At 45.4% G+C, this 25,194-nt stretch overlaps 2 protein-coding genes across 2 annotated transcripts; one reads left to right on the top strand and one right to left on the bottom strand.

The window, feature by feature from the left end:
• Positions 1-8,043: 8,043 nt before the first annotated feature.
• On the top strand, positions 8,044-9,778 carry LOC125550401 (DNA-directed RNA polymerase I subunit RPA12-like). Its single transcript, XM_048713394.1, has 5 exons — positions 8,044-8,288; positions 8,432-8,472; positions 9,017-9,100; positions 9,198-9,254; positions 9,338-9,778. The coding sequence occupies exons 1-5, from the start codon at positions 8,171-8,173 to the stop codon at positions 9,413-9,415; spliced, it is 378 nt and encodes a 125-aa protein (XP_048569351.1). The 5' UTR covers positions 8,044-8,170; the 3' UTR covers positions 9,416-9,778.
• Positions 9,779-10,365: 587 nt separating this feature from the next.
• LOC125550400 (probable serine/threonine protein kinase IREH1) lies at positions 10,366-24,627 on the bottom strand. Its single transcript, XM_048713393.1, has 18 exons — positions 23,853-24,627; positions 22,634-22,701; positions 22,337-22,522; positions 20,874-22,208; positions 16,705-16,877; positions 16,343-16,577; positions 15,704-15,796; positions 15,492-15,632; positions 15,321-15,413; positions 14,256-14,466; positions 14,081-14,166; positions 13,878-13,966; positions 12,616-12,667; positions 12,447-12,503; positions 12,183-12,356; positions 11,942-12,022; positions 10,799-10,963; positions 10,366-10,718 (listed from the first exon to the last, which is right to left on the bottom strand). The coding sequence occupies exons 1-17, from the start codon at positions 24,439-24,441 to the stop codon at positions 10,880-10,882; spliced, it is 3,747 nt and encodes a 1,248-aa protein (XP_048569350.1). The 5' UTR covers positions 24,442-24,627; the 3' UTR covers positions 10,366-10,718; positions 10,799-10,879.
• Between the last annotated feature and the right edge of the window lie 567 nt (positions 24,628-25,194).

Here is a 25,194-nt window from a genome sequence, read left to right as displayed (position 1 = left end):
AGTTGGCCAAACCAAACGGATAATTCAAAGAGACTTGCAAAGATAACCAATCATGCATAAGAGAATTCAGAGAAGATTCAAATATTATTCATAGATAGACTTGATCATAAACCCACAATTCATCGGTCTCAACAAACACACCGCAAAAACAAGATTCAAATGTTGTAGATCAATAGCTCGCGTTGTTGCTTTCATATGTTTATTTTGATATGTTCCTAGAGAAAATTGTGTTGAAAGATGTTAGTAGCAATGATGCGGATTGGATCCGTGATCTGAGGTTTATCCTCATTGCTGCACAGAAGAATTATGTCCTTGATGCACCGCTAGGTGACAGACCTATTGCAAGAGCAGATGCAGACGTTATGAACGTTTGGCTAGCTCAATATGATGACTACTTGATAGTTTAAGTGCACCACGCTTAACGGCTTAGAATCGGGACTTCAAAGACATTTTGAACATCATGGACCATATGAGATGTTCCAGGAGTTGAAGTTAATATTTCAAGCAAATACCCGAGTTGAGAGATATGAAGTCTCCAACAAGTTCTATAGCTAAAAGATGGAGGAGAATCGCTCAACTAGTGAGCATGTGCTCAGATTGTCTAGGTACTACAATCGCTTGAATCAAGTGGGAGTTAATCTTCCAGATAAGATAGTGATTGACAGAATTCTCTAGTCACCATCACCAAGTTAGTAGAACTTCGTGATGAACTATAATATGCAAGGGATAACGGAAACAACTCCCAAGCTCTTCGTGATGCTGAAATCAACGAAGGTAGAAATCAAGAAAAACATCAAGTGTTGATGGTTGACAAGACCACTAGTCTCAAAAAAAAGGGCAGAGGGAAGAAGGGGAACTTCAAGAAGAACAGCAAGCAAGTTGCTGCTCAAGTGAAGAAGCCCAAATCTGGTCCTAAGCCTGAGACTAAGTGCTTCTACTGCAAAGGGACTGGTCACTGGAAGCGGAACTACCCCAAGTGATTGGCGGATAAGAAGGATGGCAAAGTGAACATAAGTATATTTGATATACATGTTATTGATGTGTACTTTACTAGTGTTTATAGCAAACCCTCAGTATTTGATACTAGTTCGGTTGCTAAGATTAGTAACTCGAAACGGGAGTTGCAGAATAAACAGAGACTAGTTAAGGGTGAAGTGACGATGTGTGTTGGAAGTGGTTCCAAGATTGATATGATCATCATCGCACACTCACTATAATTTCGGGATTAGTGTTGAACCTAAATAAGTGTTATTTGGTGTTTGCGTTGAGCATGAATATGATTTGATCATGTTTATTGTAATACGGTTATTCATTTAAGTAAGAGAATAAATTGCTGTTCTGTTTACATGAATAAAACCTTATATGGTTACACACCCAATGAAAATAGTTCGTTGGATCTCGATCGTAGTGATACACATAATCATAATATTGAAACCAAAAGATGCAAAGTTAATAATGATAGTGCAACTTATTTGTAGCACTGTCGTTTAGGTCATATTTGTGTAAAGCGCATGAAGAAACTCCATGATGATGGGCTTTTGGAATCACTTGATTATGAATCAGTTGATGCTTGCGAACCATGCCTCATGGGCAAGATGACTAAGACTCTGTTCTTCGGAACAATGGAGCGAGCAACAGATTTGTTGGAAATCATACATATTGATGTATGTGGTCCGATGAATATTGAGGCTCGCGACAGGTATCATTATTTTCTGATCTTCACAGATGATTTGAGCAGATATGAGTATATCTACTTGATGAAACATAAGTCTGAAACATTTGAAAAGTTCAAAGAATTTCAGAGTGAAGTGAAAAATCATCGTAACAAGAAAATAAAGTTTCTACGATCTGATCGTAGAGAAGAGTATTTGAGTTACGAGTTTGGCCTTCAGTTAAAAACAATGTGAAATAGTTTCACTACTCAATGCCACCTGGAACACCACAATGTAATGGTGTGTCCGAACGTCATAACCGTACTTTATTAGATATGGTGCGATCTATGATGTCTCTTACCGATCTACCACTATCGTTTTGGGGTTATGCATTAGAGACAGCTGCATTCACGTTAAATAGGGCACCATCTAAATCCGTTGAGACGACACCGTATGAACTATGGTTGGCAAGAAACCTAAGCTGTCGTTTCTTAAAATTTGAGGTTGCAATGCTTATGTGAAAAGTTTCAACCTGATAAGCTCAAACCCAAATCGGAGAAGTGCGTCTTCATAGGATACCCAAAAGAAAATGTTGGGTACACCTTCTATCACAGATCCAAAGGCAAGACATTCGTTGCTAAGAATGGATCCTTTCTAGAGAAGGAGTTTCTCTCGAAAGAAGTGAGTGGGAGGAAAGTAGAACTTGATGAGGTAACTATACCTGCTCCCTTATTGGAAAGTAGTTTATCATAGAAATTTGTTCTTGTGACTACTACACCAATTAGTGAGGAAGCTAATGATGATGATCATGTAACTTCAGATCAAGTTACTACCGAATCTCGTAGGTAAACCAGAGTGAGATCCGCACCAGAGTGGTATGGTAATCTTGTTCTGGAAGTCATGTTACTAGACCATGACAAACTTGCAAACTATGAGGAAGCGATGATGAGCCCAGATTCCGCGAAATGGTTTGAGGCCATGAAATCTGAGATATGATCCATGTATGAGAACAAAGTATGGACTTTGATGGATTTGCCCGATGATCGGCAAGCCATAGAAAATAAATGGATCTTCAAGAGGAAGACGGACGCTGATATTAGTGTTACTATCTACAAAGCTAGAATTGTCGCAAAAGGTTTTCGACAAGTTCAAGGTGTTGACTACGATGAGAGTTTCTCACTTGTATCTATGCTTGAGTCTGTCCGAATCATGTTAGTAATTGCCGCATTTTATGAAATCTGGCAAATGGATAAACAAAACTGCATTCCTTAATGGATTTATTAAAGAAGAGTTGTATATGATGCAACCAGAAGGTTTTGTCAATCCGAAAGGTGCTAACAAAATGTGCAAACTCCAGCGATCCATCTGTGGACTGGTGCAAGCATCTCAGAGTTGGAATATACGCTTTGATGAGTTGATCAAAGCATATAGTTTTATACAGACTTGCGGTGAAGCCTGTATTTACGAGAAAGTGAGTGGGAGCACTACAGCATTTCTGATAAGTATATGTGAATGACATATTGTTGATCGGAAATAATGTAGAATTATTCTATAAAGCATAAAGGAGTGTTTGAAAGGAGTTTTTCAAAGAAAGACTTCGATGAAGCTGCTTACATATTGAGCTTCAAGATCTATAGAGATAGATCAAGACGCTTGATAAGTTTTTTCAATGAGTACATACCTGGACAAGATTTTGAAGTAGTTCAAAATGGAGCAGTCAAAGAAAGAGTTCTTGCCTGTATTACAAGGTGTGAAGTTGAGTAAGACTCAAAGCCCGACCACGGCAGAAGATAGAAAGAGAATGAAAGTCATTCCCTATGCCTTGGCCATAGGTTCTATAAAGTATGTCATGCTATATACCAGATCTATTGTATACCCTGCACTAATTTGGCAAGGGAGTACAATAGTGATCTAGGAGTAGATCACTGGACAGCGGTCAGAATTATCCTTAGTGAAATAAGGATATGTTTCTCGATTATGGACGTGACAAAAAGGTTCGTCATAAAGGGTTACGTCGATGCAAGTTTTTGACACTGATCCAGATGATTCTAAGTCTCAATCTGGATACATATTGAAAGTGGGAGCAATTAGCTAGAGTAGCTCTGTGCAGAGCATTATAGACATAGAATTTTGCAAAATACATACGGATCTGAATTTGGCAGACCCGTTGACTAAATTTCTCTCACAAGCAAAACATGATCGCTCTTTGGGTGTTAATCACATAGCGATGTGAACTAGATTATTGAATCTAGTAAACCCTTTGGGTGTTAGTCACATGGAGATGTGAACCAATCATATAAAGATGTGAACTATTGGTATTAATCACATAGCGATGTGAACTAGATTATTGACTCTAGTGCAAGTGGGAGACTGAAGGAAATATGCCCTAGAGGCAATAATAAAGTTATTATATATTTCCTTATTTCATGATAAATGTTTATTATTCATGCTAGAATTGTATTAACCGGAAACATGATACATGTGTGAATACATAGACAAACAGAGTGTCACTAGTATGCCTCTACTTGACTAGCTCGTTAATCAAAGATGGTTATGTTTCCTAACCATGGACAAAGAGTTGTTATTTGATTAACGGGATCACATCATTAGATGAATGATCTGATTGACATGACCCATTCCATTAGCTTAGCACCCGATTGTTTAGTATGTTGCTATTGCTTTCTTCATGACTTATACATGTTCCTATGACTATGAGATTATACAACTCCCGTTTGCCGGAGGAACACTTTGTGTGCTACCAAACGTCAAAACGTAAATGGGTGATTATAAAGGTGCTCTACAGGTGTCTCCAAAGGTAGATGTTGGGTTGGCGTATTTCGAGATTAGGATTTGTCACTCCGATTGTCGGAGAGGTATCTCTGGGCCCTCTCGGTAATGCACATCACATAAGCCTTGCAAGCATTGCAACTAATGAGTTAGTTGCGGGATGATGTATTACAGAATGAGTAAAGAGACTTGCCAGTAACGAGATTGAACTAGGTATTGGATACCGACGATCGAATCTCGGGCAAGTAACATACCGATGACAAAGGGAACAACGTATGTTGTTATGCGGTCTGACCGATAAAGATCTTTGTAGAATATGTAGGAGCCAATATGGGCATCCAGGTCCCGCTATTGGTTATTGACTGGAGATGTGTCTCAGTCATGTCTGCATTGTTCTCGAACCGTAGGGTCCGCACGCTTAACGTTACGATGACAGTTATTATGAGTTTATGCATTTTGATGTACCGAAGTTAGTTCGGAGTCCCGGATGTGATCACGGACATGACGAGGAGTCTCGAAATGGTCGAGACATAAAGATTGATATATTGGACGGCTATATTCGGACACCGGAAGGGTTCCGGAAGAGTATCGGATAAAACCGGAGTGCCGGAAGGGTTACCGGAACCCCCCGGGGAAGTAATGGGCCTTATTGGGCTTTAGGGGAGAGAGAGGGCTGCAGCCTAGGAGGTGGCGCCCCCCCCCCACATGGGCAGTCCGAATTGGACTAGGGAGGGGGGGTGCGGCCCCTCTTTCCCTCTCCCTCTCCCTCTCTTTCCTTCCCCCTTAGGGCTTCCTAATTGGATTAGGAAAGGGGAGTCCTACTCCCACTAGGGAGAGGACTCCTCCTTCCCTTGGCGCACCCCATAGGGCCGGCCAGCCTCCCCCTTGCTCCTTTATATACGGGGGCAGGGGGCACCCCAAGACACAAGTTGATCATTGAGATCGTTCCTTAGCCGTGTGCGGTGCCCCCTGCCACCATATTCCACCTCGATCATATCGTTGTAGTGCTTAGGCGAAGCCCTGCGTCGGTAGAACATCAAGATCGTCACCACGCCGTCGTGCTGACGGAACTCCTCCCCGAAGCTTTGCTGGATCGGAGCCCGGGGATCGTCATCGAGCTATACGTGTGCTAAGAACTCGGAGGTGCCAGAATAATGGTGCTTGGATCGGTCGGATCAGGAAGAAGACGTACGACTACTTCCTCTACGTTGTGTCAACGCTTCCGTTGCGATCTACCAGGGTACGTAGATCATACTCTCCCCCTCGTTGCTGTGCATCACCATGATCTTGCGTGTGCGTAGGGAAATTTTTGAAATTACTACGTTCCCCAACAGGTGGTCAGCAAGAAAGCACGCACGCACCTCTCATGCATCCATCCCAATGCACTGGGTGTCAATGGCCGCCGCGAGCTCCATCCCCCTCGTTCCCGATCCCCACTCTCCCTCCCCGAGCGCGTCGCCCCTGCAGCCTCCCGCCGCCCACCTCCTCCCTTCCGCGCCGTGCCTCCCCGCGCTACCACTGGAGGGGCCAACTCCGGTGGCCCCGGCGCCCACGCCAAGCTGCCGTCAGGTCCCGCGTCGCCATCCAAGACCCCGCCGGCCTCCCCTGCTTCTGTTGCGTGGGAACGACGCATCGAGCGCCTGCCTACAGCCAAGCCGCCAAGGCCCTGCTCTGCCGTCCGCCACTCCGTCGACCCTGCCTTCATGGCCTTGCTGCCGCTGCCATCCCTCAACTCCTTCTCCAGCGAGCCCCGTGGCCGGTCTGCACCGCCCTTGCCGGACTCCATCCTTGCTCCGCCGCCACCACGCTCGACCCCAAGACATGAGGTTGTTGGTGGTGGTCCGGATCCAGCGCCTCTGGGCTCGCCGACGCCGGTTCCGACACAGCCGGAGCAGAGCGCGGCGGTAGCTGGGGAAATTGAACATTTTTATGATGAAGGGGGGAGCTTGGTGAGGCAGGCGAGTGGCAGCTGCGGCGGTGGAGCAGTAGGCAGCTGCAGCAGGGGAGCGGGGGAGCTGCGGCGGCGGGGACAGGGCAGCTGCGGCGGCGTGGAGGAGCGAAGTTACGGCGGCGGGGAGCAGCGGAGCTGGGGATTCTGTCGGAGGAGCAAGACGAGGAGCGCGGGTTCGGTCGGGAGAAACTGGAGGGCTTTTTGCAAAACTTCCCTCGCGACATGTTTTTTGGGACGGAGGGAGTATTAGCCTAGACTCAATGGAAAAAATCTTATGATGTGAACCAAAGAGCATCTCCTTTTCTATTCCTACTCATAGGATTTGAGGTACATATCATCTTATTTCCTATGACTTTCCTGTTCCTATGATTTTCCTATCCTATGAACCAAATTAGGCCTAAGATATACTCCTTCCGTTCGGAATTACTGGTTTCGGATATGGATGTATCTAGAACTAAAATACATCTAGATACATCCATTTCTGCAACAAGTAATTTCGAACGGAGTGAGTAATTAAAAGAACATACCACAACCCTTGGTTTGATCGGCTGTGCAAACCGCTAGGGATGCCAAAGATTTCAAAGATTATGCCAATGAATAATGCTAAGACACAATAAAGATACATCAGACAAGGGCCGTTGGTGCCATCCGCGATATTAACTGTGCATAATGCTGATGATTTTCAAAATATAATTTTCAAAATATATTAGTAATTGAAAATTGCCAAAATATAACAATTAATAAGGAAAAAAGAAAGTACTAGACAAGCTGCGGGAGCGGTACACGGATGTACCAGTCCGCTTGCTTAAATCCAGTTATTAGGGAAATGCTGCACTCACACGGTGCATCATGTGAGGCTTGCATAATTCCCGTCTGCCCCGTTCATCTACGGTCATAGGCAAGCGTCACCAAGCCCGGCGATGAGCAACGGTTGAAGCGCTCTTTTAAAGTGGTCGAAATTCTTCTCGTATAACTGTGTGGTACTAAGAGCATCTCCAACAGTCGTCCAACGCGTGACGTGTTAAAAAGTACTTTGCAGCGCGTTCATCGTCTGGTTTGGCGAGGCCGAGCCGGACGTCGCCGGACCGGATCTCGGCATAGTAACTGCCGCCAGGGTGCTCGCGGACACCGCGGTAGCCAGACGATCCCCGGCTGCGCGGCGACATGGTGGCGCGGTGAGGGCACGGCGAGCAAGCAACAGAGAAGCGGCAGAGGGAGCGGGGAGAACACGCGTGGCAGGGTGGAAGCCACGTGACGAGCGCCGCAATTTATAGGCGCGTTGGAAACGGTGCGCTAAATCTAGCGCGCGAGCTGCCGCGTTTTCCCCCGTGCGCTACTTTTCCGCCACCGTTGAAGAGCGTCAAAAAATCCACGCGCTAAAAAGCCCGTTTACCCCACGTGCGCGTCTTTTCGCGCCGTTGTTGGAGATGCTCTAAAAAGATACTCAGAACAGGAAGCACCCATCCTCCTTTCAAGAAAAAAAAAGATACCCAGCCTCTTTTTTTTTGAGACAAGATACCCAGCCTCTGGCGCGTGCACGCGGTGACCAGGCCTCTTGGGCTGGGCGTTAGAGTTTTCCCTAGGGCCCGCCTGGTGGTGACCGGTCCACATCCATCTTAATGGGCCGGGCTGCGAATCCACGCTGAAACCCTAAGCGCGCAGCCGGCCGTTCCCCTGCTGATCATCGCCGCAGACAGAGGTCCGAAGAAGAGGAAGGAAAAGGCTCTCTCCCCCTCTCTTCCCGTATCTCCCGCACGGCGGCGCAGCGTGGCAGGCGGCGATGGCTTTCTGGCAGGCGCGCGACTTCCTGTTCTGCGGCGTGTGCGGCACCCTCCTCGACTTCAACTCCCACCGCTACGCCTCCTGCCCTCTCTGCGGCTTCAAGCGCAAGGCCAAAGGTCTCCCCCCTCCCTCCCATCCTTTCTCCAGGCCCAAGTTTACTCCTCTCTACGGACCCCCAATCACAGAATTCTTGGTCCCAAGCATCCTTGTGACTGGCAATCCCGTGGCTAATGCAGAACCGGCCCCTTATTTTCTGCAGATATCGAAGGGAAAGAAACTCGGTACGCGGTCACCGCGGAGGTACGCCCCTCTCTCTCTGTCAAAATCAACCAATGGTTCCAGGCGAAGAACTAGGTGTGCAGGATGGCTTATATACTGCGCTAATTAGATTGCAGTGTCGTGTTTCTTGAAGGAATACACTGGTCCTGCCAAGCTACTGCTGGACTTGAGAAAATTGTTCAGTCTTTTGGAATGCATGAATTAGCTTAATTAATTAAATGGAACAAATTCCATACATTAAGAATTGATGATTTTCTAGCTCGGGATGTGTAAGCTTACCCTAGAACTGTTATACTTTGACAATTTTGATCTTAGGGTCTAGCATAAGATACCTGTTGAGGGAATGAATTCCATAAATTAAGAACTGATGGTTATCTAGCTCGGCGTGTGTAAGCTTACCCAAGAACTGTTATACTTTAACAATTTTTGATTTTGGGGTCTAGTATAAGATACCTGTTGATTCTAGATCCTGCTAGCTTGGCATGTGCAGATTCTTTTACCAGGCAACACAAGTTTCTATTTTAGCAACACGTGCTTGATTTTGAATTGTATATGTTGTTGACAGGATATTAGAAGAGAGCTAAAGATGAAACCGTTTGTGGTTCTTGAATCGGCGCCAAATATGGACATAATCGTGCAAAGATCCCTGGTAAGCTAAATTATTTGCCTTTTCCCCCTGGTTATTACTTTTTGGGTGGATGGATGGATACCTTGAGCGTTTCACATATATCCTCTTCTGCCTTTAGACAGAGCGAGCCTGTCCAGAATGCAACCATCATGAACTCGAATATTACACGAAGCAGGTTATTTGCTGACCTTCAGCTTTAGTTATGATTTTCTCTTTCTAGTTCTGAATCCTACCGACCTTCTTGACGTGCAATTGCAGCTTCGGTCAGCGGATGAGGGGCAGACTATCTTCTACGAGTGCCCGGAGTGCGGCCACGCATTCAATGAGAACACCTAAGAAAGAAGATTCCTACTATCAGTGTATGGATATGGCCAGAAGAAACTGCTCCTGCCATTGGTTGACAAATCGATGTTCACCGAAATTTCTCCTGCCCTGGGTTGACCATTGATGTTCCAGCGTTTTGGCGTGTATTCTAATCTTCAATGTTACCTGGGATATGTGAATGCTCGCTTTCTATCTAACGCTTTTTTATGGCACCTGTCTGTCTGATGTATTTGACTGAATGTGGCCATAGAAAGAGCAGAATGTCTTGTTTCTGAAGGTGGTTGGACTGATTGCTGCCTTTTTGTAGCGCATCGTGATTATTCATGATTATACACGCTTTGTTGACCGGTTTTCTCTCAAGTTGAGCTTCACTGACTTCGACCGAGTTTATAGAGAAAAATATCTATAGCTACCACATCAAATATATCTTGTGATGAATCTAGTGTATTCTAGATGTTCGACAATTTCATCTATAAATTTGGTTAAAGGTTACAAAGTTGGACTATAAAAATCTAATATGCACTATATATTTTGGGGCAGAGTGAGTAGATAGTCCTGAGGCATATGTCATGTCATGCACAAAAATATACTTGGATCCAATCATTTTCAGCTAAATTTCAGGGCACGGTTCTGTTACAAAAACTCCGACTGTTCTATGGAACTAAGCTAGATTATACAAATACAAACGTCGCTATATAATACTTGGATCCAATCATTTTCACCCGGATTTAATTTACAAGTGTATATACCGGCCGTAAAATAATTTTTGTCCGGAATAAAAATGACGGCTCAAGGTCTATCAATGGTATTTAGGAGCAAACAACAATCCAAACGGGGCCTAAAAGAATTATGCCTCATTTTACGAAATAATAAAAGCCTAAATTTTAATCTTTGTCAGCATATAAGTGTCAACGGATGGGTAAAAATATACTCTAGATGTACCAGGCAATTAAGAAAACTGATACCAACAGCAAGAAGTTTGGAGCATTGGCATTGACCAGATTTATACCCAGTGAATGTTACGCAACAGTTCTGGGTACAGGTAAACCTACTCCATCCCCATTGACCTGCCACAATTACGACAATTCTGAGACCATCTACACTTTCAGGAGTTGTATTCTGAATACAGTAAACCTTGACCAATCTTGGGCACCCAAGGCCGATGATGGGACGAAAAAAAGAAAAAGAAAAGAAAAAACAGAGCTCCTAGGTAACTCATGCCAACTTATGGTCAAGGATGTTTCACCGACGATGACACCACAATTGTTTCCACCGCAAAACTGCACTCCGCTGGATGTCCATGCCTCACTTTCATCTGCAAAATTGATAGTAGCAATTAGATGGAACAGCATCGCATATGCGATATTTAACTGCGCGTAAAACTGGCGCACTTACATGTACAAGATCCACACCACCCAAGCGCCTTGTAAACTGTTTTGGTTACTTCAAATAAATCAAACCTCAGTATAAACACGGCTATGTTTCAGGTTTCATAGGAGGCTCGTCCTTCAATCCTTTCGTCAGCAGATCATAATTGATGGATGCAAGTTGTGAAAGATTCTGCGGCAAGAAGAATTTAGAAGAATGATATGCAGCATATATGCACGAGGGGGCTAATAATAAAATTTCACGGATGTATATTTAAGGACTAATATCATATTTGAAACCAGATCGCAATCACAATGACAGGTGAAAACTGTTATTTGCAGTGCCGGGTCATTATTAATAACTTTGGGATGGATTCTGTGGCCAGAAGAATTTACAAGGGCGATGCACAAAAGGGACTGGATTTACATTTTAAGGACTGGTTTCGCATTTGAAACCAGACCACAGATGCAGTGACAGGTCAAAACTGTCATTTGCAGTGTTGGAACATTACTAATAACTTTGGGTATTTGTACTATGTGTATAATGTGTTACAGTGGATAAATGAACTATAGCTTAACCAACTCACCCATAGACGACCACCATTTATAGTAACTTAGCATTCAATATTTGCCTCTGGCTACTATGGCAATGATTGTGCGGAATATTTGCATCTGGCTCTTAACAGTATACGATGATGTTAAAATGGTGATATTTAATGCCAAGCAGTGGACAGGACGCGTAAATTTAGTAAAAATGGTTGGATGTAGAAACTATTACAAGATTGCAGATTTTGGGGATCAAAAAACTCTACTACAAAACTACCAAGTTTTAGGATGCATCCAAGTCCCACCCAGGCTCACTTCATACTTACAAAATACTACACCATTCCCACACAGCACGCCAAATTGCCTGTCCACCAATCGGACAAAGCAATTTTCTTGCAATTTGGTCCTTGAGCTGTCATTTTCTTGCAATTTGCGTGCAAACTTGTAATATTCAAAATTCACTCGAAGAAAGAAATGTAAGCTATGTTTGATATAGTGGAAAGGGAAGGGCTAACACACACACTTGGGGAACAGTTAATTCAAGATCATTCAATCTATGTGTTGATATACTTCAATCATCATTGGATATGAACGAAAAGTAAGGCCTGTGAAGCTGTAGGTTTACCTTGAACGAGAAGTTACTGAAAGAGTAATTGACATTTGGGCCAGATTCAAAGTCGGTGGGGCCACCTCCATGCTCATCCCCCTAATTCACAATTTTGAAACAGTTTTACCAAAGGAACTGAAGAACATAAAGGTAGATTAACAATCCGAAATGAAAATACAGCTTTTTTTTTTGCTTCCTACAACTACTGAAATTGCTTAATCATGTTCTTTTCAATCACTGAGACAAAAATTATCCATACCATGTCATCTTGGTGATTGCTCACGCAACTACTGCTGCCACTAAGGCTTCCATTCTCACTGGAATCCTCAAACTCATATGCTTCATATATGTTTTCATCTGATGGATTCCAAGAGTAACGGCTGGTGAAGTAGCTGGTATCAAATGCACTATCTGAGGAGGGAACGAAGGCAGCCTGCAAATGATTTTTCTGTTATCCCTGGTATGCCTGTACAAAAGAGATGCAGTTCGTGTCTTCAGAAAATAATCGTTAACACTATCTCACCTTCTGCCTAGCAATGGTATCCCAGCTAACATCCTTAAAGAATGGATGTTGTTTGACCTAAAGGAAATAGGATTAGCAACATCAATCAGGTATATATCATAAAATATTTTAATAGAGTATCAATGAAATAAAGTTCCATGAAAGGAAATTTCTAGCACCATCAAAATACCTCAGAGGCACCATCTGATCCTAGACGTTGATGAGGGTCTTCTGTCAAAAATCTGGAGGAACTTATTGTAAGATCACTCTAGTCTTACTTAAACAATATCGGCAATTAAATAGATCAAACATTTAGAATCTGAGCATGAAGTTGCTAAGCGGTCTTGTAACTGAAATCTGCACCATTGATGGCATGCCTATACTTAAAAGAGAAAATGTACAAAGATTCCAGACTATATATTGCACTGAGAGCACGGGTGACAAACATAGCATATACGGAACATGCTACTACAGTACTACTATTATCCTATTCATAGAAACTGCAAAACTATAAAGGCCGGTTCTATGTCATCTCAAAGTAGAGAGCAAATGCCAAGCTATCCGGCGAACAACTATAACTGTTTGCAATGACATGAGTATGGAAGTACTTGTGTCTAGTTTGACTCTAAATCCCACCTGTGTAATACAACCAACAATATGAAATTCTAATTAATAAACTTGATCTGAAGCAACTTGTGTGGTGATCGAACAGTTGAAGTAAGCAAGATCGTATGTCAGTTTACCCAACAGCGTATAAATGAATAATAATGGATTATACCTTTCAGGCTTCGATTATTTAGGTGAATCTCATGATAGATCCTTAGCCCCAGTGCTATATTTGGTTATTTACTAAAATCTCCTTTTCGAGGAGAAGGTGGATCATTAGTGTATGATTTAGAAGATACTCCCTCCGTCCCAAGATCCTTGTCTTACATTTGTCTAGATACGGATGTATCTAATACTAAAACATGACTTGATACATCCGTATCTAGACAAATCTAAGACAAGAATTTTGGGACGGAGGGAGTATAATTAGTGGACATGTATGGTTAGGTTTCTTTTGTGTATTGCAACAATAATCAAAATGAATGCAGCCCAAACATGCAATAATATTAGCCCTTTAACTCCCAGATAATGTTCAGGATATCGGTAACTGGTACCATATATCGGTCAGGTGCTGAGTAGGGATAAATAGGCGCATTTTCCAGTTAATCGTCCGATAAATCAGTTAATTGGCTATTCGGTGATCCACCGAGTGGCGATTAACTGACCAAGATGTCGATTGACTGGCCATATTTGGAACAGTGCTCCCAGATCCCAACTCCCCAAAGTACGACAAAGCACAATACCTAAAGCCCTTATTAACATTTGAACAGGAAGCAATAACATACTATCATGTAACGCTATAAATATTATTAATTAAGTACTCAGATGGTTTGGAAAAAATCTTACTTGTCAATTAGATCTTTCGCTTCAAAACTCATCTCTTCTGGGACATGTGGCCAAGGTATTTTGCGATTAAGAATATTGTCAAAAATTGTCTGCAGAAACAAGTACAACAAGAATGTCAAGTTGCATCAACACATCCAGATAACAAAAACCAACATTGAGTTCTAGCAACCAACATTTTATACAGAAAATGCAAAGTATGGTACCTGAGGGTGCTCTGCATTAAATGGAGGTATTCCAACAAGTAACTCAAAAAGAATTACACCTACAGACCACCAATCTGCACTAGTACCTGTGAAGATAATGCACACAGCAAAAAAGTAATAGTCAAGACCAGAAGAAAACATAGAATTTAAACTAAAATTATGTTTATCATTTTACCATGCCCTGTCCCCAAAAGGATTTCTGGTGCTAAATAATCAGGGGTTCCAACCGCAGAACGCTTTTGTCGCCGTGCTCGGTGATCCATTTCCTCTAATTCATTCATCTGAGGTTCATCGTCTCCATACAATGAAGCCCCACTAACAGCAGGGCCAGATAGATCATCTGTGCTATTGATCAGACCAACCTTGGACAACCCAAAATCTGTCAACTGAAGGAAATGAAGATTAAAAACAGCATAAATATTAGGAGGAAATAGACATGGTATCGCAATAACGGAAATGGTATTCTTCCTGCCCGTAAAATGCTTAGAAAATAGGATATTGGGTATGGAAGTAGTGGCTAATGAAATAATTTTAGGCTGCAAGAAATGGGAATTCAGAAACAAACTTGTGTCACAAATATGTTCTTTAATTATGTATAGCACCTCGTAATAAGCCAATGGATCTGCACTAAGCTTAAATTTGACAGTGCCTTGTGTTTTTCATCAGATTTTTAACCATGGCAAATCGAACGATTTTTTATGGAAATTTATGTTGTCGCGAGGATGGCAATTTCCTTTAGCAAGCATGGTAGATCCTGGCCAAAAACTGAACATGGCAAGGATTTGCCATGCTTGCTAAAGGAAAAATTACCATCCACGCGACAACATAATTTTCCCTTAAAAACATTTGATTTGCCATGCTCAAAAATTTGACGTTCGATTTGTAGCGAAATCCTATGTTTTTCTCCAAGAAAAAAAATCATGGTTTTTTAGCATTACCTAATACGCTAACACGAAGCTCGGAGCCTCTGAAATCCAAAAAAAAAAGATGACATGGTGGCATTATAAATTTCTAATAACGCATCATGGACTTGAATATTGATTATACTCAATAGCATGTAAGTTGGCTGGTTATTTTATCTCCTGTTACAAATCTGATTTTCTTCTATCAAAGTAAATACAACCAGTAACCAAACAGAAATAAGAATCACATTTGAAAAATAAGAATGCTATTCTACAACTATCAAATGTGGAAGATGCGATGATTCGGAGAGAGGTCAATTATCATCTGTGTGCGTTACCTTTACATGCCCATCATGAGCAATCAATAGGTTGTCAGGTTTTAGATCTCTGTGAACAATCTGCATGGAGTGCAAATATTCCAAAGCTAGCACCTGCAGCATATTATTTTTTAATAAATTGGCAGGGAGAAAATGAGAAGTGCTCAGACACAAACTTGTAAATAAACTTACAACTTCTGCAAGATATACACGAGCAACATCTTCATCCAAGCACCCTAAATTTCTCAGTAAAGAATACAGGTCGCCTCCATTTAAGTACTCCATGACCAGATACAAATTTTCCCGAGAGGTAAACGAATAGAAGAAACGAACCTTCCAAAAGCATAACCATTTTAGAATCAAGTTATATCCTAGTTGATAGTCATAACTGTAAGTTCACTCACCACAAAAGGATTCCTGACCGTGATCAATATATCGCGTTCAGCCAATATACTTTCGACGGCATTTTTTCGAATCATATCTGCCTTCCTAAGTACCTGCTTAAAGTAGAGGAATCCAGCACATGAGTATTCTTCGCCATGAAACAAATGAAAGCTTTACCAGAGCAAATTCAAATTTGCTGCTGTACTTCTACATGAACATAAGCTGAGAAGCGTTTAGTAGTAAAATCAGTCCCATGGTATTGATTTATGTGGTGTGTCAGCATGCAATCAAGTCCTATCAAAAGCACAATACACATCCATTCTTATGGAAAGTGATCATGTAATATGATCCTTTCCGAAACCTAGTTTTACGTGCTAACAAACATGAATAGGCAAAGATGGTAGTCCAGATTGAAATGTGAGAACTAACACTAGCTATACTCGACCTTTTCTTTTTCTTGAATTAGCAAGCTGGGAGCCAATACAAGGGGAAAATGCCCCCATCCCTGAAAACTAAAATCCCACAAGAACTTCTCTCTGTCAGGACATTCATGTAAGCCCGCTAATGTTTTTCAATCCAATTACTTGCTCCATGCCATTTTTGGTACATTCACTAAAAAAAATATACTGACAGATGACATGAGTATCTACAAAAAATACCTTTATAGCAAAGAGGTCTCCTGTAGTTCTTTTCTTGGCCAAGAAAACACGTCCAAATGCTCCGCGGCTGATAGGTTTTATGATTTCAAAGTCATCGATTGAAGTACGATCCTTGACTGGATGAACAGGACTTGCTCGTAAGCTACGAACAACATCATCTTCTTCGTCCATTATGGTACTCGACGAGTCAACCTTGTCCATATCAACTGAGTCACAAAGCTGCAGGTATTTCTCCCTGAAGGATTTATGAAAATGAGAAGGCAGAATCAATTCAAGAGTTAAAAAAGGAAAATAGTAATACTGTTATAAATGAGCAAAAGTGAAGTTGCTGAAAGAATTGTATTGACTCAGCAGATCCTCACCGGTGGAGCTTTTCTATGCGAGTGCCAAATGTTTGCACTGTGAGGGCTTCGTGCTTCCTACGATTGACAATTTCTTGCAGATCTTCTATGCAAGTAACCAATTGGGACAAAGCACTTTCTTCATCCAGAGGAGTATTTGCAATACATCGTGCAATATCAGCAAGTTCAACAATCTGCACAGATTGAATGGAACTATTTTAGCAACTTGAAAAGTTGATGATGAAGCCGAAGAAATTTCAAATATGAAATGGTTAGCACTTGTTACATTGAAATACATAATTAGATCAATACCAAAGATGCACAATTAGGAAGAACTATCCACATGTCATCCTCAGGTTACGGAGGCGTTTGGCTGGGCCACGGGTAAGGTAATGAGGATACACGGTGCTGCGGCTGTGACGAGGCGATTGCTCGTTTTGTTTGGTTACCCCCGGTAACTGTCGCGCAGAAAAGGCAGTCAATCAACAGAGGTGTCCCAACTAAAAAGTCTCTAGTCCCTGAAAAGTCCCTCCCTGTTTGTTTCCAGGGACTAAAAAGTCCCTAGTCCCTCCCTAGAGGTTATTAAATGACATGTAAAAAACCATGTTACCCCTAGTATAAAGAAGACAGAGTTCGCCGGTCGCCGTTCTTGGATGCCTAAAAGCTGAGAGGAGGTCGCATGATTGGAAGAGAGATTAGCGGCTGCAGTGGTGCCAATGGCAGCAGCAGCACATGCAGCGACAAGATCTGGCGATGGCCGGCCATCGGTGCCCGATACTGTGAGGCAGATATTGCAGCAACCAGATCTGGTGATGGCCGGCCACTGGCGTGGATGCTGCTCGATAGATGAGTGATGTGTCGAGCTCGGCATCTATATGAAGGAGATGTCAAGCGAGAAGAAAGATCAGGACCAGATCATTTAACGGCCAGGGCTGGGCGTAATCGGCTTTGTACAGCGCTGTAATCCGATTCCACAGTATTTAATTCCAGCATAACTCAGGCCCTGTTTGGTTCATAAGTCCTAGGACTTTTTCTAGTCCCAACTTAAAAGTCTAGTCCCTAAAAAGTCCCTCCCTGTTTGTTTCCAGGGACTAAAAAGTCCCTAGTCCCTCCCTAGAGGTTATTAAATGACATGTAAAAAACCATGTTACCCCTAGTATAAAGAAGACAGAGTTCGCCGGTCGCCGTTCTTGGATGCCTAAAAGCTGAGAGGAGGTCGCATGATTGGAAGAGAGATTAGCGGCTGCAGTGGTGCCAATGGCAGCAGCAGCACATGCAGCGACAAGATCTGGCGATGGCCGGCCATCGGTGCCCGATACTGTGAGGCAGATATTGCAGCAACCAGATCTGGTGATGGCCGGCCACTGGCGTGGATGCTGCTCGATAGATGAGTGATGTGTCGAGCTCGGCATCTATATGAAGGAGATGTCAAGCGAGAAGAAAGATCAGGACCAGATCATTTAACGGCCAGGGCTGGGCGTAATCGGCTTTGTACAGCGCTGTAATCCGATTCCACAGTATTTAATTCCAGCATAACTCAGGCCCTGTTTGGTTCATAAGTCCTAGGACTTTTTCTAGTCCCAACTTAAAAGTCTAGTCCCTAAAAAGTCCCTCCCTGTTTGTTTCCAGGGACTAAAAAGTCCCTAGTCCCTCCCTAGAGGTTATTAAATGACATGTAAAAAACCATGTTACCCCTAGTATAAAGAAAAATAACAGCCAAACAACACCATGGGGCGGCGAGGCAATGGGTGCAGGGAGGGGCATTGTTGGAGAAGTCCCAAAAAGACTCTTCTTGAGAGTCTTCTTCATTTAGTCCCAAAAAGCAACTTTTAGTTCCTAGTAGTCCCTCCTGTTTGGTTAAAAAGTCTCTAAGAGGGACTTTTTCTAGTCCCTACACAAAAAAGTCCCTGTAAACAAACACCCCCTCAACCAAACATGAATAATGGGTTTGGATGACACTGTAATCAGATGCCAGGCCAAAAACGGTGAAACAAACACGTCCTATATGGTACTTTCTGATTACGTAAGTAACATTGTGCTGGTACTAAGAGCATCTCCAGCCGCGCCCCCAAAAGCCCCCCCCCCCCCCGGCGATTTTTCGGCCGCCGGCGCCGAAAAATCGGCCCAGTCACGCCCCCAAAGGCCCTTTTTTCGCCGGCTCGGGCCGAAATTGGCGCCGGCGGACCCAGGCCGAACCCGGCGCGCTGGGGGCGCCGGCCGAACCGTTTTTGGCGCGAAAATCGACGGGCCCTCCTTGGCAGCGACTCGTCGCGTCGTCGTCCTCATCGCCTCGGTTCCCGCGGCGGAATCAATGCCAAAGCTGCCGCGCCGGTCAGCCTCCTCCATTGGTGCCTCACGGGCGGCGCAGTGAAGACGGGACGACGCGCGTCCTCTCGCCCGCCACGCGTACACACGGCGGCCATGCGAGTGCCGCCTATATAAGTCGATCCCTCCCGCACCGGTGACGCACAGACTCTCCACCGCTGACGCCCCCGTCCCTCCCTCTCTTCTCGCCGTCTCCTGTTCACACAATGGCCGAGCGCTTTCCAGGCAACGGCGCGCGGCGAACGGCTTCGGCCGCCGCCACCTTCACAAGGACGAAGCTCGGCTTCTCTATGAGGCCGAGTACCCGGTCCCGCCGGACATGCGGGTGCCCGGGGCTTGGAGGATCAGCGCCGGCGGGGTCCCGGTGCCACCGCCGCCCACCGGGCCGGCGCGTCGTGCGGAGATCGCCCGCATCCGTGCCTCTCTGCCGCAGGCGGCGAGGGAAGGGCCGAGGTACATTCACGACTGTGGGAGCGGTATTTCCGTCACTGCCACACCGAGCAGCTCGAGGCCACCAACGGCGTCGTGCCCTCCGGAAGGCTCAACTTCGACGGCCGCCGCCGATGGTGGGGCGAGCCCGGCCGCACGCTGGAGGCCGTCCTCGAGTACATCGAGGGCGGCAACACGCCCAGGCTGGAGTACCCCGCTCCCCCCTCCTTCTCCCGCCGGCGTGGGAGCTCATGGACGCCGAGACGCATGGACCCGGCGTCCTCCTCGTCCGGCCGCTCGTCCAGCTCTCCCTCCCTCCTCCCCGTCAAGCCGGAGCACCAGGACGCGCCGATCAGCCAGCGCACCCGCAGCTCCGGCGTCCGCATCACCGACTCCTCCCCCACCTCTGCCCGGCTGGTCAGGCCAAAGGTGGAGCCCGGCCTCCCCGCGGAGTACGAGGCCATAGTCCGGCACGGCTTCTCCGACGAGGAGGCCCTAAAGTGGGCGCGGGACGACTACCTCCGCGACGAGATGGTCCAGCAGCGCCGAGCCCTGGAGGAGATAGCCGCCCGCCAGCTTGGGCGCGAGGACGATAACGGCGTGGTGATCCTCGACAGCGGCGAGGACGAGGACGCCCCCGGATCGTCCAACCCACCGCGCGTCGGCGACCCTGGGCAGGGGAGCAGCAGGGACGGCGGCCGCGGAGGAGGCGACGACGACGACGACGGCGGCGGCGGCGACTACACGAAGTTCTACAGGCTCCTCGACATGTAGAGCTTCGCCGGCGAGGGCGACGACGGGTCTAGTAGTGTGTTTTTTCCTTCTTTTGTAAAATATTTTAAATATGTTATGAACTCGCCGAAGTTTGGTTGAATTTGCGCCTTGTTTGTGCCGAATTTTGTTTTTCAAAAAAACGTGGGCGCGGCGACTGGGGAGCATCACGCCCCCAGCGCGCAGTTAGCGCTGGTACGCCCCCAGGCGGTGATTTTTAGCGCCTCCTGGGGGGGGCAACGGCTGGAGATGCTCTAAGCTAATTAATTCTGCAATATAAGTAATTTCCTAACAGAAAAAAAAACGCTAATGGGGATACAAGAATGACTTCCCCTACTATCATGAAAATCTACGGATCCCTTTATGTCGTATTTATGTTATTTATTTTGAGCAGTTAACATTCAGAAGTTGCACAATTGCATTAAATTGTTATAACTCATAAATAAGAGAATAAAACATCAAACATCAGTAGTTCAGTACTCGGCATATATTATCATGGTTACTAGCTTTGCACATCAAACTCATATAAACAAAGATAGGAGTACTAGCTAACTTTTCCACAGTCTGGGTAATTTCACAACTAACAACTTTCTAGCAGAATGATCTGTTACTAATGCAAAAACATAGACATACATATAATAACATAAATTGTATGCATGGCTTACCTGTGGAAGATCGTTACTCTCATTAATCGCACTTCTCCCAGCTAAAAGCATGTCTATATGATTTGATCTTGGAGTCGTTAGTGGAGATCGAGGAGTCATACTTCCTGCCGATGATGTAGCCATTCCATGATCAGATTTCGGCCCAAAGCGAGTCTTACATGTCATTGAAGGAAGATTTTTTATATCATCCAACGAAATAGTGTTATCAGCCTCTTGGAGATAGTCGATCATATCAGCAGAACCTCTTCTAGACCAATCAGACAGTTTTGGAGAGGCACCATCAGATTCTTCATTGATGCTTGGATTTGAAACTTTTGCAGCATCTGGGCTGCTGACAGAATTGATAAGGTCTCTCTGCGTATAAGACTCGACCAACTTTTCAAGTGTTTCTGCAACTCTTACTAAACGTTCATCAACGCTTACACCTTTTTGGTCACACCTGTCAGCGATTGCACAGACTGCCGAATGATTTTCTACGTAATTTGTAGGGATATATTCTTCACATATGCGACACATTATTGAACCCTCTTCAGAAATATTTGGCTGGTCAGACCAGTGTCCCCATGAAGTTTTGTGTTGATGCTTGGGAGGAAGTGGTTGATGTGATACAGATTCTACTGGACTGGTTAACTCAACGCCGCTAGGAATCGTAGCGAGTGTATCTATTTTCTTAGTAGGCGATTCCTCTTTAATAGGGGTAGGTTCTTTTGGGGGCTTTGGAACAGGTGATGGAAAAGGTTTCCAGGAAGAAATCCGTTCTCTGGTTGGAGATTCAACCTCTTTCTTGATATCAGTGTCAAGGGGCAGAAGCTTAACAGGTTTTATCTCCTGGCTTCTTCTCCATTTCAGATTATGCTGCTCTTGACTGTATGATTTTCTTGCATCGCTTTTGCTACTTCTGCTTGTTGTAGCATGTGGACCTGATTGCGTTAAAATCTTGTTATCAGCAGATTGTATAATCTTATCTCGCTGATCCATAACAATTTCATCCTCAGCAAATCCACTCTCCTTGTGAAACTGGAGCAGCCTTGTACATCTTGTAAGGATAAAGAGCATCCGAGTGTAAAGCTTCTTCAGCACACCCATTGGGAGCTCCTGACGTTGATCATCCAAATCTTGCACTATACCTTCACATTGCAGCCAAAGTTCCCCGGGTGTCATTACAGAGCAGCTGCGTGCAAGTATTAACAAATCCTCCAAAGTTTCTTTCCACTCAGGATGAGAGTCTGCGTACTTCTCCATTACACTAACCAAGTCCCCCGCAAAAACTGCCAAATCTGTATTTACCTCTTCCTTTGCCTTCTCAAATCTCACCTGAATAACTTTTAACACCTCCTGCATAGACAACAAATGACAAGATCATAATTATTGGGTAGTAGAAGAATCAGGCAAAAATAAAATAAAAGTGTGAAATGTGGATACAGCATTGAAATCATCTCACTCAGAACAATAACTGAGATTACCTTCAAGTTGTATACGCCTCGAGGTTTCAAGAATGGGAATGGTCGGACCCCTTTGGAGTTCAACTCATGTGAAAAACTCTTTATATCTGAAGGGTTTCTCTTCCTTGGTGCACTGGTAGCCTGCATAATGGCCTTGAAGCGTGGAGACTCGGATTCCTTTGGCGTTTCACAGGCATCATATGCAGACTGCCAATTAAAATGTGGATGCAGACGTGTAAGAAGAAAAAAGGGAAAGTTGGACAACTCATCGTTTACTTGTAAGTAAGGAGTGGAAAGCATATACAAATACATCATTACCACGGTCGCTGGTATTTGGGGCGGAGTCCTCAAATCTCCCGAATGGTTCCGAAATGAATTAGATTTAGCTGTGTATAAGATAGATTATATGCCCACGTATCAGATATGGTTGTCAAGACAAAAGAGCGCCAGAGCAAAGGACCAGGTCAAATGTAAACATCTATTAGCAGAACAAAGAGAACAATCCCCACAAAAGAAAGACGCCAGAACACACAAACATGGTATAGAGTTATAGAGAAGACACACTTGGTTTTAATTTGCATAGAGAGATCCAGCAGCTGTTAGGTATTGCCCTATGGGCATACAAATGTACTCCCTTCGTTCCTAAATGTAAGTCTTTTTAGACATTTCAAAAAGACAACAACATACGGATGTATGTAGACATATTTTAGAGCGTAGGTTTACTCATTTTGCTCCGTATGTAGTCACTTGTTGAAATCTCTAGAAAGACTTATATTTGGGAACAGAGGGAGTAGTAAAGTAGAATGTACTGCATTCGAGCCTACTCGTAATCTTCATATGAGATTCATAAAATCAATTACACCATGCACTATAGGATTGTAATCAGACAGCTATAGCAATACAATATGCATATCTACAGTATCATTCAGTACGCTGCACCAAACACTTTAATATTACGAACAAATGAAGCACAAGCGAATTGCCGAATACGGCTCTGTACCCATCGACAAGTGTCAAGGAAGTGATACTGAGTGACGCCTACCAGGTGTCAGAAAAAAGACTATCATACAATGAATTGTTTATATAGAATTAAGGGGCGCACAATGCACCTATATTTAGTTGGGGTCGCCTTATGCTGAATCACTAAAACAGGTAAGCAATAACGAACATTCTCTTGCCGTTTCGATTTGGCAACGATTAGAAAATTCATTTCGTCAGCACCAGGTATCTGGATACGACATACATCAAGATGAGTTACGCATTTGCGTCACTCGACAACTCAACACATCTAAGGTGAGACTACAGATCATCTGCTGTGTGATGTCTTATCGGAAACCGCCAACTTAGTAAGCAATTGAATAGCATGAATAGCTAGAGCCTACACTCCCATTCGCGGCCTATATGAGAGCTCACCAGCACTAGTACTAAGTTCTAAGCCCTAGCTTCCACCAATCAGTAGCCAGCTTACAGGACTATGCAGCAAAGCCATGAACAAAACTTGCAAACAGGGTACATACACACGCAGGATCACCACTACCTTTTGCAGCGCTCTTCCCTTCCGGTTCCACGGCGCGCACGGGTTGCACGGGCTGCTCGGCGGCCTTTCCCTTGCCCCGGTTACTAGCACTGCCAGCGCTGGTGGAATCGGCCCACGAGCTGACGCCCTTCTTCCCGGAGGCTGTCCCCGCCTGGGAGTGGCCGCGCGCGAGGTTGCTGCTCCCGAGCGCGGCGGCCATCCGCTGGCCCTCGTGCGGCAGCGGGCCGGATCTCGTCTTGATCTTGTTGAGGCCGAGCGAGGAGGCGAGGATCGGCGAGAGCGCGGCGGCGGGGGCCGCATCCCTGAGGTGGTGCTTGGCGGCGGAGGGGCTGGAGGTGGAGGAGGCCGGGGAGGCCCTGGGGGAGGGCACGGCGACGGCGGCGGAGCCGAAGAGCTTGTCGCGCTTCTTGGGGGTCTCGGATTTGGGCTTCTTCTTGTCGGATCTGGAGGAGGCGGAGGAGGAGGCCGGCGAGGCCGCGGAGGCCGCCCCGGGGGCGGAGGTGGGCGTGCGCGGGCTGTTGCTGCCGTCGGGGCTGGAGGACTCGGACGACTTGTGCCGCGACGAGAAGAAGCGGCCCTTGAAGACCATCGCCGCCTCGCCGGAGTTCCGTCGAACAGGTGGGGGCGGGGTGGGGGCGGGGCGGCACACACTGAGCGGAGCGAGGGGGAGGGGGAGCGTGCTGGTGGGGACAGTGCGGAGGAAATGTAGGGAGGGGGGAGGGAGGCGTGTGGGTCGCGTCCCCTCCCCGTCCGCGCCGGCTCTCGCGGCTGGCTCGCTGGCCCGCGTCGCGTCGCGTGCGTGCGTGCGTGACTCAGCCTCTCCACGCCCAGCAGCAACCGCGACTGCCGTTTGACTGGCCGGGCGGAAGGAGCCACTGGAAGAAAACTGGTGGTGAATTCGTATGGTGGTGGGCCGTGGCAGCGGGTCGGGTGGCCCGGCTTGAGGGAAGACCGGGACGGCGGCTCGGACGGGTAGGGCCGGGCTCAGGTTCATTTCGGCATCGAGATGCTGCGAGTGCGTCAGTCAGTGGTGGTGGTCTGCCCGCGCTGGCTGCCAGGGCCCGGTCTGCCAGGGTCAAAGATTCCAGGTCCAAGATGGATCCAGATATTCTTTGTCAAAATCCTAGTAATTTCGTATTACTGCCAAGGATTATAGCTTTATGCGGCGACGGATGGCGTAGTTAAGCAATGATTACTGCCCAAGATCACAATCACACGAACTAATGGATCCACGCGTAGCCGTTTGACATCCTACACATTAAGATAAGTTCATCTCATCCTCACAAAGAAAAAAAAGATAAGTTCATCTCTAGTGCGATCTCCCCGTGTACCAATGATTCCA

Source organism: Triticum urartu, chromosome 4 (assembly GCF_003073215.2).
Source record: "Triticum urartu cultivar G1812 chromosome 4, Tu2.1, whole genome shotgun sequence".
Taxonomy (NCBI): domain Eukaryota; kingdom Viridiplantae; phylum Streptophyta; class Magnoliopsida; order Poales; family Poaceae; genus Triticum; species Triticum urartu.
The sequence above is the reverse complement of the archived record's forward strand: the minus strand, read 5'-3'. Positions and strand labels throughout refer to the sequence as shown.